At 37.9% G+C, this 25,675-nt stretch overlaps 1 protein-coding gene across 11 annotated transcripts in view; it reads right to left on the bottom strand.

Moving 5' to 3' along the window:
• LOC111269636 (uncharacterized) overlaps positions 1 to 25,675 on the bottom strand; it is a 178,946-nt gene that overhangs the window by 64,644 nt on the left and 88,627 nt on the right. For all 11 annotated transcript variants that reach the window (XR_015314657.1, XR_015314659.1, XM_086972158.1 and 8 more), the window contains one exon: positions 6,024 to 6,247. Coding sequence is in view for 9 of the 11 variants with exons in the window: in XM_086972158.1 (XP_086828284.1) it covers positions 6,024 to 6,247 (224 nt within the window). In the remaining 2 variants the exon portion in view is untranslated. The remainder of the gene's footprint in view (positions 1 to 6,023; positions 6,248 to 25,675) is intronic.

Genomic DNA, 25,675 nt, shown 5'->3' with positions numbered 1-25,675 from the left:
TGTTACCGTTTCGTTTAACCAACCTGGAAGGAAGAGAACAACTGCGATTTATCAAGATGGGTAATGTATCTAGTTCGGAACGAAAGTGTTCCCTAATCTCTATACCGATTATATCTTATTCATATTCTCGATCCTAAGACGCGATAGAGACTTGACGGTGTATCAATACGCTTCGTAAACGGAACTGTATCGCAACAATCTACTCAATTTCTGTACTATCAGAAGTCGGCGAGGACAACAAGAATTTTGATTGATGACAGGTCACCGTTTCAAAATGCTCCATTAAATATGTTCGTCTTAATTAAATTATATTTTATACAATCAAATATACTGCCAATATCGTGTCCCATTTAAAAATAATTTATTTTCGTTTATGTAAAGTTGGTTACCTTTAAAGGACTCTGTGATACTTCAGAGTTGCGCACATTCTTATATCATCTTTTTCAGCTTCAGTTCCTAGTTGCCGTACAAAAGGCATAACTTCTATTCACAGTTTTCATATTTATAAATTCATAAGCAATGCATGCTGCATCTGTTATTATTGTTCGCCAATCAGCCAGACTTTTCGTGCGGGGTTTGTATTCTGTTTATTTTCAGCAAAAGCCGAACTACCTATACTTTTTTGTACTTAGGAAAACATTATTTCGTAGAACTTCATTTGTGCAATAATAAAACTACATAAAAATAACAAGTGCACAAAAAACATTTTAAATCAGCAGATACCGCGTATGCCTTTGAAGGGGCCGATTATTGTGTAAAATTGATTACATTTTTTTTATTGGTGTTGTAATTACAAAGTGGTTTACTGTTAGTCTGTAACAACAACAGTGCTTCCATAGATACTGTGTTTTTTCGAAGCGACAGCTACTGGTTATGTAGTTTTGAGAAATAGTTTTTAGTTAAAGGTCAACCACGATAATATCGGAATAAAAAATATCAGAAATAATTGATTAGATAACCCTCCCCAATTTCTTAAATTTTCTTTCAGCATGTTAGTGAACTTTGATTGGTCATATGCATTTTTTTCCCTAACTATCAACTATTTAGAATTGAGCGGAGCTTTTTTTGGCAAATGTGACAGCAATCTTTCTAGACGCTAAGTTTCTCAGAAATGTATCGCGTTGTATCTCAGAAATAATGTTTAATGAAGCAGGACTCACATAAAAAAATTGCAGTAGCTGTCTGAATTTTCGAAAACCAGTTTCACTGAATTGAATCAAATCGAAACATCTATCCTTAAATATCGATAACTATATAGTAATAAGTAAAAATAATGTGTATTAATATTTGTTGTCATTCGATAGTTCCTTGAAAGTCCGTCTTGTGTGTGCGTGAGTCATTTAGGTGGTACAACTTTGCGAAACTTTCAAGGTTCTAAATGTAACCTTTTATACAGCTAATTTAGATATGCTATTTTGTAGATATAAAAAGATGTAGTCAGTGCCGTTTATTTAGGGAAAAAAGAATAGAAACAATTCAGAAGAATATATCTAAGGAGACGTCAAACTTCTGAACTTAGAATGCTGAATGGTTAACAGTATTTTAACTAAATTCTGGGATACATTCATTTGGGCTGTTTCTCTTCAACTAATTAAAAAAAAAAATAGGTATTTACGTTTTAAGATCAGTATTCACAGGAAAGCAACTAAAACAAATCTGTACAAATAGTTACCTTTGCGCTAATTTTAGCGTAACTCTCATAGAATTGCACAGCTTATATATGTTTTGTATAGATTAGAATAAATGTAGTAGGCCATTTGCCGTAGTGGACGTACGTTCTTCTGGTATTTTTTGTACTATATATAAAAACGACACTTGTTCCTGGAACAATACTCGAAACACAAATTGAGGAGTAAAATTTGTACTCTTAATACGAGCGAAGATATGCTGTTATCCAAGGTCTAGTCGCTGCTACGAACCCTTATCGAGATTATAACTCGGTTTGTTCTTATGAACTTACCTAGTTTTTCCAAATCTGCAGTGTTCATTATTGCTAGTACCGGTGTGGTTTTCAGGAAATCCACATGAAAATATAAGGCAAAGCGGAAGACACACAATAAATATTATATTGAGAAAGCTGAAAATCATAATGGCGTAATAAGCCAATTTTGATGATTCCGGCATTTTTATTTAGAAACTAGCAGCCCTTTTCGAGTAGCTCTAATTAATTGGGTCGTCTGAATAAGTTTTAATTATTTAACAAGCATTTTGGGTTTTTGAGTCTTTATGCACTTTTATTGTTGTTGAGTTTCAAACCCTTGGATTTGAGGAACCTTTTGGCTTCTGTCAATGTAAAATTCAAACACACAGTATTTTTTGTGTCTAGCGGGATTGTGTGCTTCAACGGGTCTACACCCGCATAGATTGCTTTATTCACGGTTGCTATCGAAAGAAAAATTATATATATAGATTTCACTTATACATATATAAAAGAAATCAAATATTCGGAAGAAGTGTTCTGTAAATATATATATTCATATAACCGCGTACGGCTGTGCTCTGAATAATGACACAAGCTCTTATATGTATTGTGTCCGTACGAAACCTGAGGTATCATCTCATATTATGTACCGAACGCGACCATTTCGGTTGTCGCTTCTATATTAACCGAAGCAAGTAGGGCGAGGTAGGGGGATGCAAAATGTCGTCGAAGCGGGGTAGAGGGAGCGTGAAAGGGGTACCCGTTCAAGGGCCGGAGGGGCTGCAAGCGTTGGAACTGGGAACTCAGAGCAAGAAGGGCTACGGCCGACAGAACGGGTGATGTGTTAGCTGCTCCGTCGAAAGGGACAGGAGGAACTTCATTTATCGCCGCACTTGTCATTCGACTCCGACCAGTTAGGCAGTCAGAGACCCAACTCCAGGTCAGTACCAGCGCGTAAATAACATCACCTATCGCTTCTCTTCCGACCGAGTTCAATACTCAATACTCAATCAACGAACCAACCAACTTAATTTTCCCATCGATCGTGTGTCATCACTGTCCCATACTCATGTAGACAACTAAGCGAACAGCCAAAGTTTAAAAAACCAACGAGAAGAACCCTCACACTATTTTGAGAAGATAGGCGCTTTTAGTATGCTTAATTATAGCATACAGAAATTCAGTGAACTATCACAAACTCCACTATATTTTACACCAATTAAATTTAATCTAAGGCAAATGTAGGCATCGCAAAATATAGTGTTATTTAAAAAAATTATTTATACAAACTTAGTGATCCACAGAATCATTCATAAGCAATGTTATTTCTATGGTATTATAAAGGTACCCAACTTTCTTTTCGGTATCTTCTAGCTATATTTCTTCCGAAATTATTTTAGCTGTTGACTAGAACTGCTCTATCATAGTTAGCTATTCGTACAAAACATTTTGAGCCGGATTATAGTATTTGCTTATGCTTTCCAATACAAGTTATGACTCTTTGTTGCAAAACCTTATATTTGTTTTGGACAACTAACATTTCTAGCTTATGCTTTCCAAATGTAAAATATTCGCTTATTAGGCATGGTGTTTACCTTCACTTGAACTTAACATGATATCTGACTTTATAGCTATGATGTCTACATATATATTTATCACAAGAACGCATAGGTAAGACATGTCGTATTACTTCTGTGCTTAAAGCTACGCATAACGCAGGTCTATTAGAATAGCTTAATGTGCTTTAATTAGAGAAAATTTGACGGATACACTTCTTTCATATTCATATCCATATCAATGTACAAACCTGCTTAAGGGCAGTCACTCTAACTAAATAAACTGCGGAAACGGGACGTGGCTACGTGGAACGTGGAATAAACTACGCTGCGCTCATTCTCGCGTTTTCCTTGAAAAGCAGTTAGGTTGGTAAGGGCCTTGTTAATGTTTTTTTTTCCTTTACCTCTCCACTGTTTGCTATTTCTATGTAGCAGTCTTTCTCCATTATATATATGTATATATATATAACGTCAACAGTCGCCGAAGTATCTTAGGATATTTGTACAATGTACAGCATAGGATATGACTGAAAAGACTGTCAGAAGCAGTTCGCTAAACTAAAAAAAATGCATTTTAACCGTCAAGGGTGTACCTCTCCTTGGTCGGCTGAGATCTATGTGTCACAAACAAGAAATATTTCATTGGCCAAGAAGATCACCTGCGAACAATGAACTACTGGCAGGCATTTTGAAAACTTTGGCGAAAAGGAGTAAGTAAATTGATTAAGATGTGAGAGAAAGTCATGAAGAGTAACGGTAAATGCATAATAACCTAATTTATTGCTAAAATTCAAGCAAAACACTACATCCTTATTAATTTAAAAACAGCGCTCTCTTATGTACAAACCTAATGCATTCCTGAAACGATAGTTTTATCTCCGAAGTATTAAGTCTTTATTTCTGAATTGGATCTAGAGAATCGATTAATACGTACAATATTTTCTATATATGAACCTCATGCATTGAGAAGAGCTACGAAGGCATTCGAAATTATTGCGTTCCCTATCACTGCGAGCTATCAGTTTAGAGAAGATGTGGTATGGTACTAGCGATCCTGATGCATTAGCAGCCTTGTTACTACAAGTTTCTTGAATTCTTTTTGACATCCATGCAACGCGACCGAATTATCGTATCACATAGCCTCTTCCCACTTGGAAACCCTCAAGAAACCTACTTAACAAAGCAGTAGCGAGACTGGTAATATACAAAACAGTTTTGCAAAAGCCGCGTGCTTAAATCTGAGCATGCCCGTAAAACACTTTACAGAGAGTTTCTAAAGTGAATAATCTGCATGCAAGTCACAATTATGTAGACGCGCGATCCTTTTGAAGTGGGGAGGGGCGAAACACGTGAAAACGAGAGAGTAACCTGAAAGGGTTACACACAAATGATATACAAGATATAAACCTAAGTGCGAAAAATGACTAGTGACCAATGAATAGTATTTTAATACTCAAGAACCTCCTAACCGAGAGTCGGCCAATGGAGGAAAAACTGAGCCCAATTATGTTATTTATACCGATTATAACTGAAACCCTTAGGCTTTCATCACATTTACTTCGATTTGTTGAATCCTTTAACAGAAAGAGTTATCAGGGTCGTTTGTACAAATTAAAACTGGTCCTAGTTCGATTTGCTTGGATGATGAACTAAGAGTGCAATTTTTTTGGCTGCGTTGACTAGAAAAATGTCCGATCTGTTTTGAAAACGGAATTTACAATAGTCAATAACTGTCCGCAGATGATTTGAAGTTGTAAGCTCATGCTAGCACTGAAGAAGCTAAAAAGCTTCAAGGGGTGATGAATTCAATGTCAAACCATTATTCGGGACATAACATGCTTAGTTTTGTTCTTAATTCTTTCCTCTCAATGAGTCGTACATGTGGGGCAAACTAGTGTCAACTTGAAATTCTGTCAGACATTGGAGTGACGGTCACATTTGTGTACGACACCTTTTGGTGACGGAACCTAGTTTGACGTAGCCCTAGCTATTTAGTTTGCTACGCTCGTTTATGATGTTCCATTGATTAATTTTGCAGTAAAAGTCGTTGCGATTATATGTAGACCTTCGTCCACATGAAAAACGGCCCGCGAACGAAATGCGAAAAAAGACAACAGAACGCACTCAATGTAAATTTGTTAAACGTCTATCAATTCAGGATAGTAAAAATACCCGTCGATGCTATAAAAGAAGCGGATAAATTTCTTGTGTGTGTTTGTGCCCGTGTCCTGGTCTAATCTGGTATTTTTTAAATTTAATTAAAATATAATAACTAAATAAACCACTGCAACGTTAAATTGAACATATTTTTTTTACTTTTCAAGAGAGTACTACTACTGAGGATAAAACTACTGCATATTTATTGGTATAAATTTAGCAATCGTTGTAATAATCAGAGTGTGATAAGATCGAGTAATAAGTAAAAAGTGGACAAGCTAAATGATGTCGGTTAATATAATAAAGGTTAAAATATATTTCCGAGAAATACATCCAATAGAAATCATTTGATTGCAAAAAAGAATTGGTCAAACGAGGAAGTAACTTACATCGATATCAACTCCAGGGTGCTGGAATGCTTTGGTTGCAGGTACTTCGCCTGGAATATGTGAGTAAATTTCAACGTTGTCTTTATACCATTTTATTGAATAAAGGCGTTCGCCTCGATCGAGTGCATACGAACAGTTAAGCCATGTCGGTTCACCGAAGCGAACAAGAGACGGTACTCCAAGCTGTGTCAGGCGAAGTCCAGTTACGCCACTTAGCATCGTTACTGAAATACGTGAAAGCGCAGATATGTACGCGTTAACATAATATAAATAGCATCCATATTTTAAAAGGGGATATTAGTATGCTACGATTGGAGTTTATTACATACTCAATTGTTGCTCAGCAACGCTAAGGTAAATGGTTTAATCTCCAGCAACAAAACTCATCCCACGAATCTTCCCAATAAAGGGCCATTATAGGCGCATCACATTGCGTACAAATACGAAATAATATAGGCGAAGATACTTAGTCCTGTTTTTCACTGAGACTTTAAATTACCCCTACGGAAGACAGCCCGACTTAGAATACGATATGTAATGTTATCTACCTATCTATCCGATGGAATCCGTAAATATTTATAAAAGCCCGTACTCCTTTCGTGGGTTATATGCGAAATTTGATCCGTTTATTTAGCGAGAAATCCTTATCCTACGGCGGGCATCCTCTAGCGCTCAGGGGGTTTGACGTTGTCCTATCTAGATCTTTTTGTGTGCTGTTCGTGCGCACGTCGTGTTGGACTTTATTGTTTTCAAAGCCGACTCACGGGTCGCTGACTTCTGGCCTGCGACGCGACCCGGAGTGCCCTCTACGTGTCCGCTGTAGCAGGCTAACCGTTGTCTTGAAATACATCCGGTTGTCGTAATAGCGACAACGGGAGTTTGTTTGCCCAATGGGGTAAATGCTCACCTTCTTCCAAAGGCAGATTCGTTGATGACGGTGTAGAATGCGATGCACTTGCGTGGTTTCTGACCATGAGCTAGCACACGTCGCCGCCCCATACGTACGTACGTGCTTTAGCCCAAATTTCTATGTCCGAAAAATGACATGTTATCAAACGACGAACGTTTGCTCTACGCTTGGATAACTCTGCTGACAAATAGAAAAAGTTTTAACTGCCCGAGAAAGTATGGGTCGAAATTTTTACAGCTTTTTTGCGCTGTTATCGAAATCGAACCAAGCCGCGAACGCCTGCACATCAGCCTCGTGGTTTAGTCTGGTAGCCGCGTGTGTAGCTTCGGGAGCCGCCGGTACTCCTCGCTTCGGCTATGAGCTGTGGAATTTTGCCTGGAACGATTCCCAATAATCCAGCCGTCCGAACAACACCTCCCCGACCCGGCCATATCATCCATTATCCCCATCAAAATAAGCAGGCTTGGTTGTTGGTCAATAGAAGTGCGCACTTCAGAGCCATTCACCATACGTCTGTATGGCCATAAATGTGTATTTATTTATAAGATAACTTTCTTTATCTACACGGGTTGTTATTATCCACTCTGTTACAATATACATGTTGTTCAAAATAATTGTCGCTATTTTTTTTTATGAAGCCAGTTCTTTTTACAACAAAATCATAAACTTATTATAATGGAAGTAGCAGGTTTGTGTTCAGAATTTGAGCAACGATCAGCTTATGCTCAGTGTCATCGTGCCGGACCAACTTCCACCAAGGTTATAAACATTATTAGTAGCCCAAAATGGACGCCACACCTTGCTGCTAGTTCCCATGGCAGCTTTCAAAAGTACTCGAAGAAGATTTCTATGACACAAAACGGAAGACCAACGGTAGGCTTCGGATTGAGAAAGCTCGATAATTCGTAAAAATGGCGTAAATAGCCAGTTGTCACCATGTCAAGATTTTTATTTAGAAATGTAGAGCTAGTTCCGAAAAAATCCTTGACGATTTAATTTAAATTTCAGTCAACACAATATATTTTTCACCGCTAGTATACTAACGATAATAACCGCTAATACTGCCTAACTTTACACAAAATCATATCTCAGAAAACTGATGTTCATATATGTCTCTAAAGGAGATCATTTGTGTCTCGTAATTCGTGCATCAGTGTTCACTATGTGCAGGTCAGCCTTCTATTACATCGTTCTATTCTGGAATAGACTCGCTTAGCTTATCGATTGGCAAAAGCAAACGTAGCGCAGCTCATTGTACGCTTATATAATCGCAGACTTGTATATATTCACAAAAGCATAACAGAAGGTGGCCCGAAAGTCAGTACAGAATTTCCTCCTCTCTGTGATTGTAGAAAACGATAGCATGCAGATAGTTGACCGATAAACGCAGCAGTGTTTGTGATTTGCACTGATAGAACCTCTATAGCATGGAATTTCATTTGGTTTTCGTATATTGATTGAAATGCGAAGTCGATCACGGTGATACCCGGCAAGTGTTATATAGAATACGGGGTACATTTTGTTCGCATAAGTAGGGCTAAAGCGATTAAAAAAAAACTTGAACAGACTGGCTCACTCGTAAACAAAGCGAGGCCAGGAGACTATGAACTAGAAGAAGAAATTACGACATGCCTGCCGTACCGAGCAGTGTGGACGCCAATCCAATGACCTCAACATAATATCACGATCTGCGACTCATTAAAAGCAACAGCTGCGTCTTTATTTCTACAAGGTGCAATTAAGTCAACAATCTAAGATCTAGGTCCATCACAAGTGTCGTTTATTCGCTAACTGGTCACGCTTCTTTAAATCACCACGATGTATAACTTGTGAAGTGAAGGTGACGATAAAACGCCAGCAACAGTCAATGGCGAGGGTATCGTCAGATACTGCAAACCTTTCTGGGGACTGAAATGTGGGAATTAGATGCAAACAATCTTTAATCTTAACAGGAGAAGGTAGTATGCTACATTGCACGGAAAACAATTAGGTTACTTGGAATCATGCTTTCAGGCCGGCTGATTTCAGTGTGTGGCGCTGACATCAGCTGGCCGCTCTGATCTTATAATTTGTCTTCTTCGAATTTTTCCTGTGGAGTTATATGATTAAAAGTGTTTTCAGTCGACGCCGAATGTATTCCGTCCGACAGTCTCAGAAAGACGGACTCAACAGATTTCTAAAAAGATTGATAGAGAGGGCTAACAGGTTTTTCAAGATCATTGAAGTAGCTCTGTGTTTTCCACTTAAGCAAGGAAAACAAATAGGTCCATCAGCCTGTAGACCCATATGTTTGGTAAATGCAACACCAATGATCATGGAGATGTTATTAATGGGACTCATACAGGAAATTGAAGAAAAAGGAACTCGTAATGATTCAGCTCAGTTTTCAAGGAAAAATTCATGCTCGAAACGATTGAAAAGGTTATTGAAGAAGCCCAGAGTGGAAGAGGGAAGTCCCGAAAAAATACAAAAAATACGCTCCTAGTGTTTGGCTGTGGAAAACACATTAAACATCATGAGCTGGAAGCTGAATGTGAGTGCGTTGGAAAAACTACTGCCCTCGTTACCTATAAAGAATAATCCCATCATTATTTAGATGAAAAAACTTTTGTCATACGGACAGTGTGACTAAGAGTCATTTCTGGGGTTCCCTGGAATCGATCCTCTTTTTGAGGTATTGGCTATGACGCGGTTATCAAAATTTGATACGGCGAAGAGCTAAGCCATTATTGAAGAAAGACGCGCTAGTGGAAGAATGCGCAAACGAGCATCATAGACTGCTCCTGAAAAAATGGTGTACCTTACCTAACTGATCGAAAGCATTGGCGAGGCTTGAGGAAAAGCTTAAGGGGACGCACAGTAGCTCTGAAGAAGAAGGCCAGGTACCTAGGGGTAATTATAGATACAGGTCTAACAGGAACTGCATAAAAAACACGTGGCTAATACGGTAATGACCGTAGCTACGAATCTGACACGTGTAATGCCAAGAATGAAAGGAGCACAAGAAGATACCGGAGGACTCCAGGCCTTAATGTTCTCAGTCAGTTACTCCATACATTTCCTGCTATGGCCAAGCATGGCCCTGAGCTCTAAAAAAGAAGGCCCCAGCTGACTGCCAAGACACCAGTGATCATCAAAGTAATTCGAACCTATAGGATAGTTTCCACTATCCCGCCCTAATGCTGGCCAGAATGCTTCCTTGCACCGTACTGGCCGACGAAAGAACCGCATGCTACATAGGTGACGCACTATACCTGACCATTCCAAGAAGGTATATATTTCAGATGTGACAGTCGAATGGGCACAGGTTCGACCACAGCAAATCTCGGACAATTACAGCAAGTCACTGATCACGGGCATACAAACCTGGTACGACAGGCCTCATAATGGGCTCACATATTGCAGCACTAAGATCCAGATGTGTCCGCCAAGCTTTGGAAATTGTGTTAATAATATCCCAACGCTTGGATAGAAAAATGATAGGGTCTATTTGATCTTAAGAACATGATCATACACTAGCTTTGTACAAAAAGCGCATATCTAAAACTTTAGTAAGCAGTAGAGCAGACCAACGTTTTGAGTCTCGCATACCGAAGAGAGGTTAAAATCGGAATTCGAAATAGTTTTCTTCTCTCGGATGGATAAAAATATTCCGCTTCTACACCAAAAAAAATCCCCAAAAGCAATCCACTATCTGAAGCATAGTATCCGTGAAGTGATTGGTGAAGTGGATATTGAACTATACAGAGATGTGATCCAAAACTATGTGAAACAAATCAAGTCATGCTAACTGTTATTAAGTCATATCTAGGATAGCATTCGACTCACGCTTTTTTTCGCGTAGTTCAAATTACATTCCTTGGGCTGAGCTAAAATGGAAATCAAAGTATATATCAAAACTTGTCGTTGTTTTCCATTTCAAAAGCACTGATTTTCAACACCGACTTTTAGTCCACTTTGTATATGTACAATACCCCCAAAATATATACGCCTTCCGTATTTCACGTACAGTTGCCTGAATAATAAAGAACAAGGGAATTGTTAAAAAATAAAAATACATTTTTCAAACGAGCAAACATTTCAGATCAGTATTTAGTAAAAACGACAAGCCGGAAATAATATTTATTAAAGGTTGGAAAATCTTAAAGTTAATGCTAAAGACTGAAATATTAAGTCCAAAAAATATCGTTCTTAAAACTATTAGCTCACCAAGCAGAATGTCAGTTTTTACGTAATTGCATCACTGCGCTCTACATGGATTATGCAGATATGATGCAAGAACACAAACACAAGCTGTCGTCTTAGTTACTGTTTAGTAAGGTACATAATACAGATTAGTAAGAATAAATGAGTGGATAAAGCAATGCAACTAATTATTCTTAGAATGTAGTAGCTACAACAGTTGAGAGAATTCATACGAAATACTTTACTAAGAAAGAGATGTAGCATAACAAATCGTATAAGAAGTGAGAAAAACCATGTCTTAGCAACTTAAAACGAAACGCTATGCAAAAAGTGTTTAAAAATTCCAAGGATTGTAGAAGTGTTGGTAACGTTAACATATCTGACAACGTGCTGTTCATGAAGAGGCTGTCGCGTATTTTGTATCAGACAATAAATATACGAAACAAACTTGAAGAAGCGACTTTTTTAAGCCAGAACAAACCTAAGGATTTTAGGGGAGTCATTCACTCAAGCTTAATAAATTTGGCTCAAATGGAAAGCGTGAAGTATGGTATAAAAAAGACAAGACCCAAAAATCTGTGTGTTAGCGGACCTTAGGTGCTGTGGGTCTTTTTATCTATGGCAGGTGCTATGCTTATGATGGAACTGAAGAGTACATTAGGAAAACTCAGCCTAAAGTACTGTGTATTCTACTGCATTTCTAGAGTGAAATGAGAGCATATGGTTAGGAACATGAGGAGACTATTTTTTAACACTTTGTTAAAGTATCCTTACTTTAGTTGCATTATTATTAGCCAGAATAATTATTAACCAGAATATCAATCGAGTCTCAAGGAGAACGGAGGAATATTTATTTTCGATCGTCGCAAACTTCGTCGCTAATGCCCATAAACTGCCTGTTACTATCGAGGTTTGAACGAATCCCACGAATTACTAAGGCATTACGCTCCGTGGTGTTTTTCATGAGTATGTGTACTGTTGGTCCAATAGCTTTAAAAAGCTATTAAAATTGTGTCTTTTGGTTTCCTTTGTGAGCAGATAATGCCATTCTCTAAACTAATTTTGCCATTATGTAGGCGTTAAACGCTTCCATGATGCGTCCAGCTGCTTCAGAATTAATAAATGTGTGTGTGGGGCCTAAAGTGGGAGTTAACTCGCTGAACGATCACATTCGGAACCGTTAGTCGATGTCTGTCACTATCGAGGCCTGACTCACTCGGGCGACTTTAGTCATCGCTTCTTAGCTTTCTTTTTATGGCAAAAGAATAGGTTGCCTTTGCAGAGAAGCGCGGCAAAGAAAAGAGGAACGCCGGATTGAGTTTTGTGCCATAGAATCTTCCCTTAAGGGTAGTATCACCTGATCAACAGTAACAGCAGCGTTAAGGAGCCTCGACTCCACCCGCCAAGCCACTCATGCGGCGTGTATCAGCCGTTCACCTACGTTGACTAACCTGGGTGTAGGTGCGATTAGTGCCCCTTCCCTTCGCTCGTTGAAGCTCCCTTCCACTCCGATCGACTGGTCCTAAAGGTGATATTTTTTTTCCTTTGATCATTGCCGGTTAATAGCGTCACTGAGTAGTGGCCCAAAGTCCCATTCTGACAAGCATTCGAATGCCTAATCTGGATTACACATATTTAGATAATGGACATATTACTTCTAGCAATACTTACTACACGTATTTTTTAGGTTATCCACAATAATGTCTTTATTAATATTTTACCTCTTCCATATACATATGTATACATAAGGTTGGAATAGAAACAGATTTAGGTCGTCTTTTCCTTTTTACCTCTTTACAGTACTACTCTTTACTTCTATGATTTAAAATTGTTTTTCTCCGTTCTAATTTCTTTATGCAGCGAACGAGATGTTATGTCGAATTAAAGCTCCAAAGATAAACGTTTCAGGTGAAAAAGTGCCTTTTCGGCAGATACCTTATTTCGCGTTTTAACGAAGTCAAAAGCTGCAGAAGTAGCATGGGGTTATTGGGCGGTGTACACCAAAGACAGAACTGCTAAAAGGGGTTTACCATAGATGGAACTTTAAACCTCAAGGGTGTACGCCATTTCGGTCATAACTAACCCAGGTTTCCATTCCAAAAAGACGATAATATGCATTTCGTGAAACTGGAAGGGTCATCTATTCTCGGAAGTTCTTAAGAACAAAGAGGCGGTTAATTATGTATCTGTAGTTGTGTCGAGTGAACGAAGCTGTCCAGCAAAAGAGACCTGCTAGACGGGACTAAGTAAGCGTTTTCCAAGACCATGCCAAGCCGCACATGGTAAACATTGTAAACGCCACCTTGCAAGAGCTTAAATAGGGGCTGCTTTTACGCCCATCATATTCTCCAGACCCCCCTCCCCTACGACGGATTATCGCCTTTTCTGGTCACTAGCAAATGAAAACATAGCCGTACGTTTAACAATCAGAATAGTCTCACAAGATCGCGAAAGATCCCTAGAACATAACATCCCTAGGGTGTAACAAAACTTCTTATTCGAAGTCCAAGAGGGCAGTTAATAATGTTTGTCCTATGCGGTCCCGCATTTTCATCGTGCAAAGTACCTTGGATTCGTTTATTGGATCTTTTTTGAATATCCGAATTGACTTAATATAACTAGGCCAAATAAACGTGCCTATCGCCTGTCTCATTCGTATTAAGCAAATGCAAGGGAATCCAGCCCCCCCCCCCCCCAATTTCACCAAAGGTAAAGTATAACCTTATTTGAGTAAAGATTTACTTGCACCCTAAGCCTTGGTTTCTCTTTTGCGGCTGCTCATTATGATCTTTAGTTCAAGTTGACGTACAGAAATCATTTCTCATTATCGTGTAACAATCCTGTGCAGGAATCTCATTGTGACCACGTGATGCTTGATGCCAATCGATTTGTTGAGACACAGCATTGATCCGTAACTCTTTGCTGGATTCAGACGATCTGTGAAATACCTGAGCTACGAATTTCAGCATAATTTTGGCCTTGACAAAATAAACAGCACAGAGGGAATCTAAAGTGGTCTTTTTCCACCTTAAATATCCATCTTTCAAGAGCTCGCTCGAACAGCGCTGCAGCAAGTTGACAGAACAAAGCGAGCAAATGGTATATCCACGAAAAAAACAACTGAAAGAAAATGAGAAAAGCACGGTTTCTAAAGCGCAGGAGCTTCTATTCATCTCTCTCACTACTCTTCAAAAAAGCAGAATCAGACAATTTTTATTTATTTATGACCATATTCCAAACTTTAATTTTATATAGGGTGGTCGGGAAATCGCATATGAAATGCTCAGAAAATGCCATTTTATATGATTGCGCGACTGTTTGAACGTGCTAAACTGCTGAAACCATGCTTACGTCTAACTTTATAAGGCATACTTTACATGATCAGTTAAGCAACTTTTTTTGAAAACATAGGATTACGCGGTTTAACGAGCACTATTGACTTTAAACATAAAGTACCGAGGTGTATAGACCAAACCGACTGAGATCTTAAGGTTTTATCTTAAGATATCTTACAGTTTTCAAAATTCACAGCCTTGAAATGGTCAGAACAATGATTGACTTTTCAAAGGGAAAGAAGCTACACTGAAGTATGACCTACTTCCAAAAAAACACTTTTAAGACGATATTGCAAGACTTGAGATAAAGATTCGATAGCGACAACTTTTAATTCAAAGGATAGTGCTGCTTTATTCAGACTCAGTAAATGATGCAAACCTGGTAGTACTGGACCGTTGGAAGGCAGACTTGGTTTGGTCACACAAACTAAAATGGGTTACAAGGTAGTACAAGATATTTGCACTGAATCAATTAAGTATCTTTTATGCACGTATTGGTTATCGGTAAGACAATTTCATACAAGTATAACAAATTTTAAGTGAACTTTTTTTAGCTGCTCTGATTGTTTGATGATTACGATAGCCTTCTCAATATCAATAAAAGAGATTAAGAGAAATAATTCATTATCGTTTTCCTTACACATACTAACTAAAACATAATTTCGACCTCTAGTTGAATATAGCTTAGTAAGGGGCATAGTAAATCGATAATTTAAATGGTTAATAACGAATGCCTTGTTTAGGAACCAAATCTAATAACAGCCTATTTCCTCAAGGATGAAATGTATTAGAAAGGAATGCACCGTTTTGCTTGAATAGATTCTTGGACCACACATCTGAATAATAATATAGAATACAATACAAAGATTCTTTCAAAGAGATAGGAAATATACTTTTAAAATGTGTATTATTACTAAGGGCACGCAGCCTTCTATCTAAGTACATGTACCAGTTTCTGCATAAAACTATTATTAACGCGCTCGATGTTTGTAACTTATATGGTTCTTACTGTTCTCTAACTACCTAGGTTACTCGTTCAGATATTGAGAAAATAATCTGCTGTATTAATTTTTTTTTAGTTTTCAAAGTATTTAAAGCTCAGCTACATTGAACAATTTAGATAGACTACTTGGAAGTAGCTAATCTTCCTCTCATTCCATGTACGAGATTTTTCTGCGTTGTGTTAACTGCGTTAACGTATTTTTTAAGGCATAAACATTGTATTTACAAATCATAGAAATATTTGTGTAGGATTAAGCTACCGTACATGTTATTCAACTTTTTAAAAACGAAACAAGAAAACTATAGATAGAGTTTGACAGCCAAAAATCCTCCGTTGTGCATCAAGATCTAAATGAAGATTCACAACAATGGCGATGAATAATAACCCAGTTTTTTGAAGTATATATAAAACTATGCTGGCTGGACGAAAAAAAAACTCAGTTAAGCATTAACATGTTATGTTGTTGCTATCATACTATGTTAATACCGCGTCAGTTTAGTCTTTTCCCTCCAGATTGTCACGAAGATCTAATAATTTTAGATAGTCCGCTACAATTATGAACTATATCCTTGAAAATAGTTTCTTTGATGTTAAGGATAAAAACAGAGCACAAGAGCTGACTCATATAAGATTCGTGCGACGCTCCCGACGGGAATTTTTTTAGAGAACTCAACTTACCATTTGTTTTTACCAAAAAATGCAGCTCCGTAACGTGACTGCATATCCAGGTTGCTTCCTACCTGAAATTTGTACGACTTCAAAATATGGCAAGAGTAAGAAGACCTGTGAAATATTTTAGAAAGATTAAACGCGCTTAAAGTTTCTGACTTAGTAATACCACTGAGGCAATCGAGGTTTGTTTTCAATTGCGATACAAAGCCGAGTACCATGCCATGTATGCCACCGGCGTAGAGTTGAACTCGCCTTTAGTAAAGGCGAGTATTTAAAGCTCAGCTAATTTGACCACGTTCTTCAGTTTCAGTTTTTCTTAGTTAAAATAATGTACAATGAATATGGCAACAATTTTCTCAAACCCTCTGATTAAAGACCGCAAGAAGACCCTCGAGCCATTAGTAACTACTATCGTAGTACTATGTGCTATGTATCATATAAATCGAAAAGATTTGTCTAGGACTATCGTAAGCTTTTTCTAGATAATACGGGTCGTACGACCAAGGGCAATGTTACATTTAGGATAACAGTTCTTATTTTAACTTGTCCAGCCGTTTTGTAGATTGATGTACGGTCAAACTCAGTATGTTTTAGCCCTGCAATCTCATATGGGACAGGAAAGAAAGATGCACTGGCAAACAAATTTTTAAATTTTTTTGACGTTTTACCATCGCCTTAGTGTTTTTAATTTGCTTATCAAGAATTCTTCTGAAGTTAAAAAACAAAAGCGCTTATTTCTCAGAAATCCTCAACTAAGTTTATAGTCCGATAAAGAGTATATGAAACACGGGAGATGGGCCAATCAGTATCAGCTCAAGAAATTCTCTTTAAATCGCTGGTGCTACAGAGCACTCCTACGTTTGTGCATAGATATATAAAAGAGGTGGCGTATGTATTGTTTATATCGATTGTACACAGCGCCTACATTCAAACAAGGGCTTAAAAACGGTTGTTGTTTTATTTTTTTGGATAGCAGGTTTGCCTCGGCAGCATAGTACTCGCAAATACTACTTTTACCACATTTATAAATATTGTGTCTTTGTGGCCGAAAGCAAATCAATAATAGTTAGAGAAACGACGACATCCGGATCGCGGGTCATGATAAGATCAATAACAGACGAGTTGAGATTAATAAGCAGAATGTGTCGGACGACTGGTTGCGTTAGACCATTTGGCAAGCACGGCCTTACAAATGCTACCTGAGTAGAATGCCTTTTCATAGTTATGTAGGTATAATTATTATTATTCCAAGGAAATTCAAGTTCCCTGAAATGATGCGTGACAGCGCATTAAACAGAACGACTTCTATAGTTTTTTATAGAGTAACTTGACACTAGATAGAACATTTAATTGATTAGGGATTCCGCATTCCTCAGCGCGTCTTACTGGTGCACTCGCTCACAAGTTACTCTTCTCTAGCGCTCGATCTTTAATAGGATAAGCATGACAGAGCAAGTGTGGCTGCCCGATTAAAGAAAGTTAGTCATAACTTCGAGTGATTTGATGCACAGTTCTCCAATGACACCAGTTTCGTGATCGCGCCTAAAGCGTATGCAAAAAGGCTCTTTCTCTGTCAACTTGGCTACTGATTTGCTTTTTGTAGATTACTTCCAAATATTTTATATTTTGCGTCACCCCAGAAAGCCTAATACGCTAAGTTATTAAATTAGAGTTTGATTGACTTGTTTAATTACTTTCTCAAAAGTGCAAATAGAAAAACCGGCGATGGCTGACTTGAATTTTGAAAGGCTGACTTGAAAGTTAACAGCAATAAAGCGCGCTCGTATTCAATTGTTTGCAACCGAAAATTCAATAGAAATACATGTGGCTAAAAAGATATTTTAGGCGAATCATAAAGTTAGAAATGAAACATTCTTATACATTGAACCTCATTCTTGAGGTTCTATGATATATACCCTGAAGTTCGCAATGCGGTGTACAATTTATAAAAAACCTGTAACGAACAATGAAAAGGCTAGTTTATGTGGTTTATATTATTCAACCAAACATAGCAGCTGGGAAAAGCTTCATTTTATCTATGTTCAGGTTGTAGTTTCAAAATCCTGTTTGGATAATTCCAGACGTTCTATAACGAGATCGTACAGAGCAATAAAAAAAAATGTAACCCTAAAGGGGACTGAAAACTCAAAAAGTTTTATGGTAGTTCAATGGTATCTTAATTAAGCATTGTTAAAATTTTTTAAATGCCATAAGTTTGCTTGATTTCTCAAGCACTTTTTGTATTCGCTATGTATATTATAATTAAACGCATGCTATCTAAAGCAAAGTGAATGAGCGTTTTATCGCGTATAGGATCGATATCTCAGCTTTTGAAACCTTGAAACCACTGTATGCTGTGTCTGTCTAAAAATGTATTGTGGTTTAAACGAAAATAGCACAGGGTAACGCTGCGAAACTGGCAACCAATGGTCTTGGCTCTAGAAAACTTCATAAGCTAAAAATACAGTGGAATAACTTATATATGTAACACGACATTAGACATAGTTTTCATGTTATGCAATTTTATTTTGTTCTACGCGTAAGATGAAGTGCCTTTCCAAATATTTCATACATTCAAAAGCACGTTCTACCCTGTTCACTGTTTCGCCACTACTTGTTTTGCTACCGCAATGCGTTTTGCATGAATACCATCGTTTCTATTTATATACCTCCTGCGCACAAGACTTTCCGACACATAACGGATTTATCATTTTACTAGTTTTCACACATCCAGAACCACTTCATCCACTATGTTTTCGAACAAGCATTCGATATTTAAACCGGGTCCCCGTCTAAATGTTTTTCCATTACACACGTTGATTTCTACTCTTTATTAATGCAAGCGACATTCCGTCTGCTCTATTACAAGTACTTCTTAGGCGAGCTTTTGAGTCGAACGGCCCCCGTCAGACGAAACGGAACAATGGACGGTCTTCCATAATGGTTGGCTCTTGTGTGGGCGGTATAGACGAAAGATGGTTAAAAAACTGATTAGACCAGTTTTGGGTTCAAATTCAGGTTTGCGCCTAACAGCAGTGGACATTGAAATACTCTTCCAGTGGAGGCTGCAAGACAATTGAATAACTTTCCTTGTTTGTCCAAGGTCGAAATGACTTTAATGTAAGGTATGTAGTAAAAGCTGCTACGAAGGCCGCATCTACGTCGCTAACCTCTTCGACAGGAGCATTTTTGGCGAAAGCCATAAAGTTCAAATAATATCGTGCATAGTCAGGGGTCATGGTCCAGATATTTTGGAACTTAGGCGACCATGGACTATTTGTATACTGCCAGTAACTGTTGAAATGATGGACCGCTTTGACATCGAAAACGTGTGGACCTTACTGTTTCTTTATTTAAGATTTTAAGATTCTAGTTGATTTATTTAACTATTTCCTTATTTTCAGAAATATTTCAGAACATATTGTCGAATCCTTGATGCCGATAGCTTCGGATGTTCATAGAAATTCTACATCGTGAGCCGGCTTCGATTGGGTGGATGATCAGCACACAGTGGGTATGAACAAGGAAAGTGGACTGTTAATCATTAACTCAAAGAAAGCCTTAAATGTTACTAACTCGTTTTTGACGGACTGTGGAACCTTGTCGTAGACAAGCTTATAGGATTGGTCGACGCCCACTAGTATCGCAAAAACGTTAGCTGGGAAATCACCTGTCAACGTGCTACCCGCTAGCGGGTAAGTTTTGCAAATGTCTTAATCAAATTAAATATTTCATGCGATCAGTTTATTGACGGTTGCACGCTAAATTTATGAGCGTGGGCAAGCATTTTGATGTTGGAGTCGTTATTGTAGGCGCAGACTGACCGTATCGACATGAGAAAGTCTTATGAAAGCTTGCAAACACTTGAATTTTCAGCTTAGTCTTGTGAATTGGTCGGATTTCAGGCAAAGCATCAATTAGCTCTGGTATCACACATATGAGACTGCTACCTGTTTCGGGGACTACGCGTAGAAGCACCGAAAGGATTTCTAAACACCACATAAACAGATGCCATACAGACAAATGATCGTATATGTTTGCACATCATTAGTGTGTTTTTTGTGTAATGGCGTTTGTCCTTACGAATGCGGCATTTTTCAAAGAGCTACAAATGTTGTTGTCCGTCTGTCGCAGAAGGCACGCGCGGCGCCGATTTTAGTTACTAATTATTTGCATTGCAACGAGTTGAACAACAAGGCAGGTCATGACAAAAGGGACATGATTTGGGTTTTTTTAATAGACGACTCACGGTCAGCACGACACTGGGAGGCCGGTTATGCTGAAAAAATGTCTGCTGAATTTAAGTTGCTATGGGTGAGATTCAGTATTATAGTCTTGGTAATAGTTTAGTAGGTAACCTATGTGCCTCTAGGCTAATCGTTCTGGGCGTAGGCTCAATTCGTTTCTTCGTGAGAGTCAGGCACTAACGACGATGCCGGACGTAAGACTTGAAACACAGAAAGCTTTAGTGCTGCTATCTTCTTTTAGCTGCTGTGGTTGCTGTGAGACGCAGTCTTCTGTGGAAAAGCCCAAAAATGATCTAACGGTAACAATGGCCACAAGAGGGGTCGCATATTACTTGTAGAGGTGTACAGATTATGGACACAAATTTTGATTTTTCTATGGCAATTATAAACTGAAGCTTAAAAACGTAAATCAACATTCGAGTGGTAATTGACGTTATATATAAAGAGTTAAATCTAATTAGATAGAATCCGATATTACTCGTATAAAATTATTATCTTACATAATGTAATTTGATTATGATAAACAAATATGGCATTTATTATGGACCACTTCATTGCATATCGCATTCGTTTCAATATTATTTGGCGATGCGTAGAGGCCTTACTTTACATGTCGAACTACAGACAATTTTCTTCCTTGTTTGTGCAATCCAAAATTTAGCGCGCGTATCGTCTTCTTTTCGGCACATTATCCAGCATTTGGTTTGTGCAATTCAAACTATCATGGATTTCAAAAGTCCTGTAATTATTCCTTCTTCTTCACTATTTTTGTTTTCTATTAATCACATATGTCGACAACCAAGTGTACGCTAATATGTCCACAGTGTTGCGCCGATGCTTTTTGGCTTCTGCAATGGTATACGTATTCATGCCAAACTCCCTTATAAACATGAGCAGGTTTAAACTATAGAACAAATATACATGCTATTCCTCCTCTTTTGTTTTCTTGAAAGCACTTGTATTACTAGAAAATGTGGCGAAACTACAGTTAGTGAACTGAGGATATTCGAGCTATACCCAAAGACGAATTATGTGAGCGAATCGCTGTGAATGATTTGTGCATGCAAACCATCAAATTAGTAGGTGCTAACGTCGCATGCTCCTTTTGATCGGCCGAAGGGCCGTGAGGTGGGACGACGCAGCGGGTTCACGAGACCTGGGACCACAGGATTGCTACTGAAAACGTCTAAGACTTAGCAACGACAGCAGCACCAGACCACAGATGTTCGATGTCGAAACGTTCACTTAAACAAGTAGCTGAACACCAGCTGTGGAAAGATCGTCTTGCTAACGCTTTTATTAGCTGAATACTTGGTTAAGCTGGACGGTTTTCTTGTTCGTTCGTGTACAGAACACCGAACGCGACAAAACCTATTGAGCGTGATAGAAGCATACAACAAAGTTGCTCTTAACATTTGCCGAGATTCGGCAAAAATGCAAGAATTTTTTATTTGTGTATACATAGACTGCGGTCTCATATCCAAATTCAAAAATTATGTTGCCGTCACTATAGTCATAATATTTTTAAACTGACATACATGCAGGATCAAATCAGACTGCTAGTGTAAAGAAACGCGCGTGTAGCAGTCAGTTGTGAGTAGGTCAACTATAGTTAAGATTTTGTAGATGATTAGAGCATTAGAAATGCTGGAGTATCATTTTCGTTCATCTACCAAAAACTCTGCGTCTGCCTGATTCCTTGAGTAAGTTGTTCTGTCGCGCAGTTTTTATTTTAAGTCCAATATTAATTTATATAGGAATTATTTCTGTTATTTTACCCGTCCGGGCAAGAAATGTCCCGGCAAAAGCTTTAAAGTTAGTTCGCTCTAAATTAGTTAATGGAGATGGATTGCAATATGTGCAGTAAAAATGTTAAAAGTTTTAGCTTTTAACCAGCAGGATCATTGACAAGAATATGGATGCCATATGGATATTGGGTAGCATAAAATCCTACATCTATGCAAAGATACGCCAAAGAACGGGAAAATTGCAAAAAAAATTCGATGGTTTAATTTTAATAGTATCATAGTTTCAAGTTGATTATGATAAAGTTATTTCTTGTCACTTAACATCGACTACCTTACCTACTTTAAATTATACAAAAACTGCCCAAAAGTTGTGCATTATCTTAATATACCGTACTAGATATACGATTTGTAAATTATATTCTAAAACGTCCGAGTGTTGCACAAAGTATGCACACATATTTTATGTGTGCATACATAAAAGCTTTTAATAAGTGGCAGGCTAAGATGGTATTCGGCTGAGTCGTTTTCTGGTCACACGTAAGGGAAATGATCTGCATTGTGCTTGCAGGTCCACTGCTACAAATACGCTGAAATAATAACAGCGTGACTGTCTATCATATTAGTAGATGTAAGCTAATAATATGTACGCCCTTTGCAGCGCTCCAGTTGTGAAGGTATCGAAGCAATCAACAATATTGAGTTTATGTGCAATGATTGTTAGAGATTCTTGTTTTCGACTAATAGCACGCAATACGATTTCTTCAAAAAAGAGTTTCGATGTAAAGCGGCTATACTAGTTCCATCGTTACTCAAGAAGAAGTGAGTGCAATTCTTGCTATTAAAGTAACATTGCTACAACTTTACCACTAACATATATTGAAATATGTCGAAATCCTCAAAGAGAGTACTGTCCTCTAAAGACTGTACAAATATAGCGTCTTTGTTTAACTCTGTTACCACTAAGAATAAAGGTCTGGACAAGTGCCAAGTTCTCAACAACTAGCGCTCAACACTGACCTAATTTGCTACAATGTCAAGGTTAGCATGTGAATTCAGAAGTGACATTTAGATAACATCACCATATAGATAAATCGAGAAAAGACGTACTGTTGCCAATTTTGGCTCGGAAAAATTTGTGAGCAGCTCGACCAGATATCGACACGAAGTTTATTGGTTTACTAAGCGACTAGCCTCGGTAATTTACCAAAGTCAACAATGTGCGAGGCTACATACAGCACCAACAACAATTGCGCTGCAAATCAAAACATCTCAAGAAATTCTTAGATCTCCAAGCCCCTATTTCTCAACAATTTCCGAATTTTGCTAAGTACATCAAGGGCTTTTCAGGAGGGTGGGAACTATTCATACAGAACTTTAAACCTAGCTGCAAATACTGGAAGTTGAAAACGAGTCGAGGATAGCTTACTCTGATTTCACATATCCATATCAGAGATAAATGCATCAGGAATGCACGTACAGTGATTTTAGGTAACGTCTGCTCACAATCCAATCTCAAAAGCATCTTGAGCAAATAGTGCACTAGAAATAGGATGCTGTTATGATAGAGCCTAAAAATGCGAGTGCTAGATTTGATTCGTTCAAAGATGCAGATAGCCGTCTGTTTGCACGCGAGATGCAATATCGTATCGCTTATTCTAAAAAATGTTTGAATGAGCAAAACAGGCATTTGTCATCATCTTAAATCAAACGATGCATTTAACTATTTTATCCGAGGGCAGCAACTATCGATGTACGTAGTGCAATCAACTGTATGTAGATCATAAGGGTATGTCTATATGTATACTACAAATTCATATTTTCGTTGCTTTCGTTTAAATAATTCTGCAGCTAGCTATCAAATAAAGATCCATAAAGAGAAACATCTTTCATTCATATGCAAAAGCTAATCTAACACCGCTGCAAAAAAGGTAACCTCAAGTAGTAAGTAACGAATATTTTACGTCAAATATAATCTGTATTCATAAGAAGACCACAATTTCGAAAAGCCCTATGTTATTTATGACTGCGGAAAGTCAGCGTTGTAATGTTATTATTAAAAAATAATGTAACCTGCGAACATATTTTGCAGAAGATAACTACACATTATACCATAGCTGATATAAACTGTAACAATGTACGATGTAATCTATTGTTGTTTACGAATTTGTTTCCGTCTGCTAACGGATCCAACTGGTTTTTTTTGTACGCTTATGTTAAATCTTTAGTTCATAATGTTAATTAAATCGCAAAATATTTGCTATAAAACTTTCAGCATATGAAATTTACCACACCAGATGATTGCCTCGTAAGCTGGAGGCATTCGTTTTGTTAACGTTTTGTTCGGAGTTTGTTAACGTAACAGTTTGAGTGAAAATGGATTTAACCGAATGATTGTTCATCACTAGAGTTCTTGGGCCCACAAACAATTTTTGTCGCGAAGCTCTCCTATATCATGAACCGCCCCATTTTAAAAACAGACTACACTTTCCGAATGTTCGATTATCATCCAAACGCCGGCTTTTCCCCTCTGCGACAGAACGTTTACATAGACAATGAAGCACCCTATATATACTTTTCGGCTAATGATATATGTATTGTTAGATTTTTTTTAGAATCTAGTTTACTTTATTAAAAACGGTTAGTTTACTTATTCTCCACTTTCGACCTCGACTTGAAACTTGAGCTGATTCAAATGCTTTCAACCATTAGATTATTCTTCCAGAACTATTTGTATGTATAAATTTTTTTATTTGATTTAAACAAACACATAAAATCTGTTGAATATTCGTTTCATGTCAGCAAAAGTAGGCTTGCTATATTGCTTACAACCTGTCTTGCCTTAAGAACTCTGCTATGCATCGGTGTCGCATACATTTAGAGAGCTAGGTAGCCTTACAAAAACTGAATTCGTTCTACACTTTTAGATGTTAGTTTCTATGCTTCGGTTATCATCTTTATTTTTCTCGACTCGGATCCCAATTGCTAGCTAGACGGCTGGCCCTGAAGCACGGATGAGAAATATCCATTGAAATTTGTAGAACCAGTGAGATAGAAAGGCTTAGCTTCACTGACTTATTGTTACTTCTATCCGCACTTCACCCAATATGCCTCAAGAGCAAGATGACCGGATAGTGCAAGGTATACTAAACTCTATCTTTCCCATTTAATGAAGCTACAGGCAACCTTGAGATTTTTCCCAGCATCAGCTGACCTGAAATACGTCTGCTGGCGCCGAGTGACAATAGGAATTTTAGGAAGCCTTCTTTCAGCGTTATTTTTTGTTGGTGCAAAGCATGCAGTAGATAGGTCGATAAAAGACCTTACTCAGTTTTGTTTAATTCCGATCACTTGTTGTCGTTATTGTTGTTTCCCGCTGTGCACTGTTTTACATTCGCAGCGGCGGCTTAGTTTCGACTACTGTGGCTCGCTCATTCACTCGTTGGTGTTCCTTTGAGCACAGTCAAGACCTTTTATCTTTCTTTCTCGGTAGACTTTTGTCGACGCATGGTGAATTTGCATTTAAATTTCTGGCTCATTTGAGTTGAATTTAAA

This window comes from Varroa jacobsoni, unplaced genomic scaffold (genome assembly GCF_002532875.2).
Source record: "Varroa jacobsoni isolate VJ856 unplaced genomic scaffold, vjacob_1.0 scaffold_149, whole genome shotgun sequence".
Lineage (NCBI taxonomy): Eukaryota > Metazoa > Arthropoda > Arachnida > Mesostigmata > Varroidae > Varroa > Varroa jacobsoni.
This window is presented reverse-complemented; position numbering and strand designations above follow the sequence as displayed.